Source organism: Salvelinus fontinalis, chromosome 31, assembly GCF_029448725.1.
Source record: "Salvelinus fontinalis isolate EN_2023a chromosome 31, ASM2944872v1, whole genome shotgun sequence".
Lineage (NCBI taxonomy): Eukaryota > Metazoa > Chordata > Actinopteri > Salmoniformes > Salmonidae > Salvelinus > Salvelinus fontinalis.
This window is the reverse complement of record NC_074695.1, coordinates 24770166-24778665: the sequence shown is the minus strand read 5'-3', so window position 1 is coordinate 24778665 and position 8500 is coordinate 24770166. Positions and strand designations below refer to the sequence as shown.

Below are 8500 nucleotides of genomic sequence, written 5' to 3'. Positions count from 1 at the left end.
TGGAAACCAGGTGTGTACAATGAAGACAAAACAAATGGAAAATTAAAAGTGGATCGGTGGCGGCTAGAAAACCTGTGACATCGAACGCTGCCCGAACAAGGAGAGGGTCGTGACACTGTATAAACAGATCCTAGACATACTGTATAAAAAGCTTTCTCAAAATATGCTATAAAGATTATACCTGGCTTCCCTGCATTCTCATTAAAATAGTTTTCCATTATTTCAAGTAGTTTTCTAATGTCTCTAATATATCTTCCTTTAAGAATCCCGTCTGATCATGACGAATAATGTCCAGTAAGATGTTTTTTATTCTATGAGCAATAGATTTTGCCAATATTTATTTGCCTCACAACATTGAAAGGTGAGGAGCCTCCACATTTTTTTAGAGACTGGGCTGTTGTATTGCTCCCCTGGCTCCTGCTTTAGTAGGAGATAAATCAGTCCCTCCTTTTGGATGTCTGACAGTTTGACATTTATGAGTAATTAAAACATAATAGTAATGGATATTTCAGTAGTTCATACAAAGTTTGATATACCTCTATTTGAATGCTGTCGAGACCAGGGGTTTTCCCCGTCTGAAATGAATCCATTGCTAACAATAGTTTGTCATGTGCAATTAGTTAGGCCTGCAGAAGATTTGTTGTTGTTGTGGGGAGAAGGATGTCACAAAACTCCTCGTCAAGTGAGGTTGTATGAACTTGACAGGAGAACAAAATCGCTGTTGGTGAGAAGGATTTTTCCAACGTTTGTTAATATTTTTTGTAGGTTCTTTTTGGTCGCGTTTCTATATTGAAGGTTTAGGGAAAAACTTGGTGAATTTTCGCCATTCCCCATCCAATTTAGTCTGTTTTTCAGATAAATGAAACCAGATCTTTCCTGAATAAGTTCCTCAAACTATTTTTGTTTTGCGTCTAGATTATTCAGTGCTTCTGTATACATTTAGCCTATCTACACCATTGATGTCTAATGTTAGATGTTCTATTCTCCGTTGACGATACAATTTTTTGGAATGAAAATGTAATTGAAAAGCCTTTAACTGCACATTTAAAGGCATCCCATACAATAAGTGGGTCCACTGAACCTGTAGCCAGTGCTCTCTATTGTCTGTTCAATCACAATGTCCTCTATCATTAAAGCTAAAATAATCCTGCCAAGAATTGACTACCGGTCACCTAATGATCAGAATAATGTATAAAAAATATTTTCAATAAATATGCTATGTTATCCATATCATCATCCATTAGTGTTGATGTGGTGAGATATTGCCAATTGATAAATCATGTTGATAATTTCACGTTCTGACCATAGTTCTTTTGTGTTTTCGTTGTTTTAGTGTTGGTCAGGACGTGAGCTGAGTGGGCATTCTATGTTGTGTGTCTACTTTTTCCGTTTCTATGTTTGGCCTGATGGTTCTCAATCAGAGGCAGGTGTTAGTCATTGTCTCTGATTGGGAACCATATTTAGGTATCCTGTTTTGTGTTGGGTTTTGTGGGTGGTTGTCTTCTGTCTATGTACCAGATAGGATTGTTTCGGTTTTCCACATTTGTTGTGTTCTATTTTGTAGTGTTCACGTTTTTTTGTCGTTATTAAACACGATGAACACTAACCACGCTGCGCTTTGTTCTGATCCCTGCTACACCTCCTCAGAGGAGGAAATCTGCCGTTACAAATAAATTATCCATTTCAAATGGGTTTTTAGGGATAACGTGACAGGATTGATTATGAACAGTAGCATCAGCTTTTGCGGTTGGATGCCAATCAGTTGCCATACCAAGCAGTGAGGTAGAGTCATGATGCTCTCTATGGTGCAGCTGTATAACTTTTTTTGTGTGGGAGGGGGCGCACTGCATATCAGTGCTTGAGGCGTCACTACAGACACCCTAGTTCGATTCCAGGCTGTATCACAACCGGCCGTGATTGGGAGTACCATAGGGTGCGCACAATTGGCCCAGCGTCGTCCGGGTTTGGCAGGTGTAGGCCATTATAAATAATATTTTTCTTATTATCTGACTTGCCTAGTTAAATAAAAAAAAATGAATTAAGGATATGAGGGCCCACGCTATATTTTCAATCTCCTGAGGGGGAAGAGGCGTTGTCATTATTAGGAGCAATACAAAAGAGCTCTCTAGCTAGCTAACAGCTGCTAGCGTCAGTTAGCTGGCTAAGCAGCTAAACTGTGAGGTCTACTTGACCAACGCAACGTCGTTAATGTTTTCTTACTGTTTCCACTATGATTCAGCAAGACACGACATCGTGGACTTCAGGAAACAAAAGGCCGAGCACGCCCCAACCACATCGACGGGGTTGTGGAGCGGATCGAGAGCTTCAAGTTCCTCTGGTCCACATCACTAATGAACTATCATGGTCCACTCACATCAACACAGAAGTGAATAAGGCATCTTCATTAATGTGTTGGTGTGTGTGAGAAGGCATCTTCACGACTGTCCACGATTAGCTCCTTGCTGACTATTGCAAATATTTGTTTTTCATTCTCATTAATGTTATCGAACAGTTTGTATCTAGGTCTAGTAAAGGTGCCCATGTTTCTCATACCATGGAACATGCAGTAAATATATTACACTACCAACAAAATTGAACCAGTTCAATAATGTAAAACAATTTACATCAGCTCACACACTTTCACCAATTGAATGGGAGTAGCGGAGCCATTGAGGGAGTTCTATTGACCTGAGCCGGGGTGTACCGGTCTATGGCCCGTGACGTAAACGGGCAAAATTCAAACAGCAATGTGCGTCGCTCGGTCACGTTGTCAACAAGGCGGCAATGGTGCATCGTCCAGAAACATACATCTCTTTTCCATAAAATATATGTCGGAATTTTTAAACTAGAGTTCATCATTGGGAAAACAGTTTTTTATCAGAAGCAATCACTTTTTCATGTGAAAACAAGGAATCCTACTCATTACTCCACGTGCTTAATCTAACCTAGGCTATGTCACTTGTTTTGAGCCGATTTCACCGTGGGCTTTGAACGGGGCACACCTGGCTCACCGCTCACGCCCGGGAGTCATCCCGGCCCCAACACGAATACAATTACGCTCATCCAACGCAAACACCTCCAAACTGGGTAATCCGGGACAGATAATCGAATCCCCCCCCATTGAAGGGAACCTACATTACGTAGCTAACTGCATCCACATCACAACAATCAGAAAATCCAGAGAAAAACAAGGAAGTGAACGGTCACGTAACTCTGAACTGTTATCGCCGTTTTTAGTATTAAAACGGTCCTGATAGAAAAATACATACAACTTCAGAATCATCGTCTTCGACTCAGAAAACCACACACCAATTCAGGACAATGAACAACAAAGGTAATTTAGCTAACGTCCAAAATCATTGTTGTATAAGCTAGCTAACAGCGGCTAACGTTAGTTAGCTAAACGCTAGACTGCGCGGTCTACTTGGCCGACGTCGTTAGTGTTTTCATTATGAATTAGATAAATAGTTACAGTTGTTTAAATTGTAAGAGTCGACCGGTAAGTAGCCAGCTAGCTTATATATATGTTGCCAAATACGTAACGTTAGCTAGCTAGCGTTAATTACAGGCTAATTAGCGCGTAGCCGCGTACTCTGACCTCAACCATGAATACAACACTATTCAGCTAACGTGTTAGCGAGTTAACAGTAGGACCTGTCATAGTCACTTATGTAAATTGACTAACTGTATTGATCTGACTAGCCAACTGTAATCATCATATTGATTAAGTATTTTTCTGTTCTGTTAGCCAGTCATAGGTACATTTCTTTTGTTAGAACGGTCTGTAGTATATTAACCTAATGTAGCAGGCGTAAAAAGACGCCTGAGCGGAGTTCCCACATCCGTTTCAGTGGGAACGGAAGTTTGATTGAAAATACTGTATTGTTCCCATTAGACAACACAGCCACAAAGTCAAAATTGTCCATCGTACAATTTCATATTTTTTTTTTATTTAAGGTTAGGTGTATGGGTTAGGTTTTAAATCTGATTTTAAAGAAGATAAATTGTAGAAATAAACGGTGTTTATGACTGTGGCTGTGTTAACTAGTGACGCCCATATTGTATCCCTGAACTGGAAAAATCAGCTTTATTCCGACCCCACGAAGAGTGGTCATTGATTAACAATCTAGCATTCAATAATGTTTTGCAATTGTGTGACGTTTGAGTAAAACAAAGTCTTGGTAGTGATAATAGCATAATATTATTTTGTGTATCACAGGTTCCTATCCCCAGCAAGCTGTGTACCCACAGCAGAGCAGTGCACCCATCTACCCCCCTGCAATGCAAGTGTCTCCTCAGGCACCCCCTTACACAGATGCACCACCTGCATACTCTGAGGTAACCATTTGTACTTGGAATAAATGTGTTATCTACTTTTGTGAAGTATTCACAATCATATCAATACAAACACACTGACAGACTGTCTCTAACACTCCCCCTTTCATCCTCTTTCCATTACTCCAAAGATTTATCAGCCCAGGTATGTGCACCCATCTCAGGCTGGCCAGCTACAGCAAATGGCCCAGTACCCTGGCACTCAGATGTACATGCAACTGCCCCAGTCCATGGCTGTTGGACCAATGGGCCACAACGTCCCCATGGCATACTACCCCATGGGAGCCATGTATCCCCCTGGCTCCGCTGTGCTAGTGGAGGGAGGATATGATGCTGGTGCTCGATTTGGTCAAAGCAACAGTGCTTCCATCCCTGTGAGTATCTGCAAAACACCTAGGCTATATCAGGGGTGTCAAGCTCAATTCCTGGTGGGTGGTGTGTTTGCTGGTTTTTGTTGTTTCCTTTCAATTTGTGTCTACTTAAGACTTAGACAACCACGTGAGGGAAAGTCATCGATTACCATAAGTACAAGGGAGGAGCCAAGTATATTGCCTGTGTTGTTGAGTAACAGATATTGGTAAAGTTACTCATGCATATGACTTTCTTTCTCCCTCACCTAAACACATCACAGCCCCCACCTCCTGGCCACATGCCTAATGCAGCTCAGCTGGCCGCCATGCAGGGTGCCAACGTCATGATGACACAGCGCAAGAACAACTTCTTCATGGGTGGTTCCAATGGTGGGTACACCATCTGGTAACAGCCAGCATTTGCCACAACTTCTCCCCATACTCCTCTCCCTCATTCAAAATGATGATTCCCTTTCCTGTCCCATCCGCCAACCCCTTTCGGGCTGCTTGGCCATGCCACAATACTGATATCACTTAACGGAATGTAATACTTTAGAGCCCTGATAAAAGGTACAGTACTCCACTTTTGATCCAGAGTCAAGTCTTAATTACTAATTCATAATTTGGGCTTCTGAACCGGTTCCCTGACCTTACAAGGATAGTGCTGCTGTCTTCAGTCAAAACACATTTCATATGTTACTGGCTATATTTTCTTTTTGAGTGAATGACATTGCTCTAAACTCTTAACTTTCACCATTTTTGTACTTTATTATTTCAGTTTTTCATGTTTATTTGGACTCGGCCTCATGTCTTCCTCACAAAGAGTGCTAATGATCCAAGCAGTGCATCACATATACTTGATTTTTTTTTTTGCTGTTGCATGGCATGTTGAATATGCCCAGTAGGCCTATCTAAAAATCAGTTTCTCCGGCCACCGGATTGTAGTATAATAGTATACTGGTATGTTAAACAAGAACCAAAACAAACAAGAATGGATTACAAAATTCTAACCAGACTATTACATGCCATGGTGGTTTACTGTACCTTCTTGGGCAACTGTAGATGAACATAATCGGGTGCCAAACAGCACCGTGACTTAAATAAAAGCGAATTAACTTAAAATACTTAAGAATGAAATTCAGTGTGATTTTCCAAATTGAGATTTGGATCATCGAAAGAGTTGGTTGGCTTTACATTTTTGCTGTAATTTTTTCCCCTAAGTCGGATACCCAGAGTTGAACATCATCCCAGTGTTTCGTTAAGTAAAATAATGGCACCCACGACCTGTTCTTAAAACACAAAAAAGTACTGTCAAGTAAGGTAGAATAACCTGCTAAGATCAGTAGGTTGTAAGGGCTGCAGTGTTATGAAGCCTTTGCGGGTTCAATTAAAATATAACCAGTTTGTTTATTTTCTGTCTCATCTTCAAGTGATTTGTTTGAATCAATTACTAGTTACTTACTTTAAGTATAACCACGGAGATGGTTGTAACAAAGATATGGTCTAGATTGCACTACAAAATGTTTGGTTGTGACTTAATTATAATAATTCAAATATGGCACATTAAAAGGAAACATATCAAACAGTGATGATGGGTTTGAAGGTACTTAAGACCTTTGATCTGGCATTTGTTGCTGTATTTTGTAATGGGGTGATTAAATGTTGTTTAATGTAATTGCGACTAGGTGGTTCTGCATGCCTTTTTGCACTTTTGCTCTGTACAACTTTGAATTTTGTGAAGATGTATCATTGCTAATTTTTATAGAAATGCCACAATTTAATTTATGTACACTTTTGGAAATGATAGATTTTGCTACTTGTTTTTAGTACAAATGCTAATAACCTGCAAATACAGCTCTAGGCAAAGGCTACTCTTTCCTGTACAACTTATTGAAGGAATTTCATTGAAGTGTCTTCACTCCAAAAGGGTGAGGTTCCTAAATGTTTTAAGACTGCAGCAAATCACTTGCATATGGTTCCCCTTGCCCGACTTGTTAATTGTAGTGTTAAGCCACACCATTATTTATGAATACATTTTCTTATTAATAAATATGCATTGTATCAGTCGAGCTTACACAACTGTTTCTTTTCCAATACACTTACGTGCGCTGCTAATTGAACTACCGTAGAACCTTTAAGTCATATCTAACACTAGGTTTGATCCAGTTTGTGAAAACGCCTAGATTCAAGAATTTGATATTTTGGTTTAAACATTAACATTCAGTGCAATTTCTTTATTTTTCCTTATGTAATGCAACTCATGTCTTGTATGTTATGATCAAAATTCATGTGTCACTGGGTATCCGACTTAATAGCCTAGATTTGATAGTTGTGGCCCTCATTAAAACAAGTAGTCCTCACTGAAATGTGAATTCCAGGTTACTTTGGTCAGTTCATCAGCTGTCTGGAAACCTGCTAGCCTAGCATGCAACCTGTTTGCACATTATGTATCATCAGACTGCATCTGCTCTTGGTTACACTGATCACATGACTAGCTACCATTCCAAACATGGTTGTCATGTCACTCATTTTGCACAGCTGTAAATGTGTATCCCATTCCCAAACACACACTGATGCATCATACAGTTTATAAAGGGGTCACAGCTTTCAAAATGTAAGCAAAAGGCTCATACAATTTTGTTTAGTTTCTTTCTGTCCCAGACCTGACTCATGTTTGTAACGCAGCTTAGACCTAGCAATATGATGTACCGTAATGCTTACCAGTAGATGCCATGCCAACCACAGCCAGTGTGGAATAAAAGTTTCTGTTGAAGGATTTATGGACATTTATAGTTCAGGGATTCTCTAACATTTTTATAATATGGATATGTATTAAAAGTGATTTGATGGACTACAGTACTTTCTTTTAAGATTACTAAGTGTCACTTTGGTTTATTGAGACATGCGTCTGGAAGAAAACTCTGGTGCAGTTAACTTTTTATACTAAACATAACATTTAAGGTGAAAAATTTAGAATAAAGGATATTTTGGAAATTTGAAATGCTACCTGTTCCGAGTGCTTTTCCATCATTTATAAAATCAGATGTGTCATGCATTAGGACTCAAGCAGCCCTGTATGAATTGTAAGAGGAAGAAATGTTTAGTGCATAAACACCTATGGCTTATAGCTAGCTGGATTAAGGACATTGAACACTGAGTGATTTAAAAACTAACAAGCTTTATTGCCATGTCAGACCTGCAGTCTCAAATTGAGGTCTGTCATGCCACTTACTGCCTTTGGCAGATACTTCAGTAAGATCATACAAACACAAGATGGTGTATTTGGTAATAGTAACAGATACAAAACAACATTTCCCATTTAGCTGCCCAGTTTTGAACTGGTAAATTATGTATAATGGCATAAGAGAAGAAAAAAAATCAGTGCCTTCTACTGATCCAACAAATACAATTTCCCATTTAGCCCCCAGGACAATATTTTTTTTAACCAATACAACCAGAAAATGAAAACCCTTCAGAGTTGACACATGGGGAGCAGATAACAATTATATGACAAAGAAGAAAGCATATTTATGATGCCATCTTAGACATTCCCCCACAAGAATCTCATGAAGTCCTCCATCCACCAGTGTTAAACAGTTCTCTTACCTTGCACACAACTGTTAAATTGTGAAACCATCCATGTGCACACACACTTTTACTAATTAATCTCATCGCTTGCCCAGCTTATGTGCTTATACGTGATAGTGTGTTCTCTTGGGTAAAATCTATGTAGGTCTTCAATTCTGCAGACATATGGTAGATTTGGTAGATCATTTTCCTATTTCCTGTCAGTTTGGCAGAGAACATTTTGTTAA

The 8500-nt window shown here is 39.4% G+C and overlaps 1 protein-coding gene across 1 annotated transcript; it reads left to right on the top strand.

Annotated features, from left to right (window-relative positions):
* The first annotated feature begins 3100 nt into the window (after positions 1 to 3100).
* LOC129829934 (DAZ-associated protein 2-like) lies at positions 3101 to 7536 on the top strand. The gene is made up of 4 exons (XM_055891967.1): positions 3101 to 3334; positions 4220 to 4338; positions 4467 to 4709; positions 4967 to 7536. Exons 1-4 carry the CDS (start codon positions 3322 to 3324, stop codon positions 5093 to 5095), a joined length of 504 nt encoding a protein of 167 aa, XP_055747942.1. The 5' UTR covers positions 3101 to 3321; the 3' UTR covers positions 5096 to 7536.
* Positions 7537 to 8500: the final 964 nt, after the last annotated feature.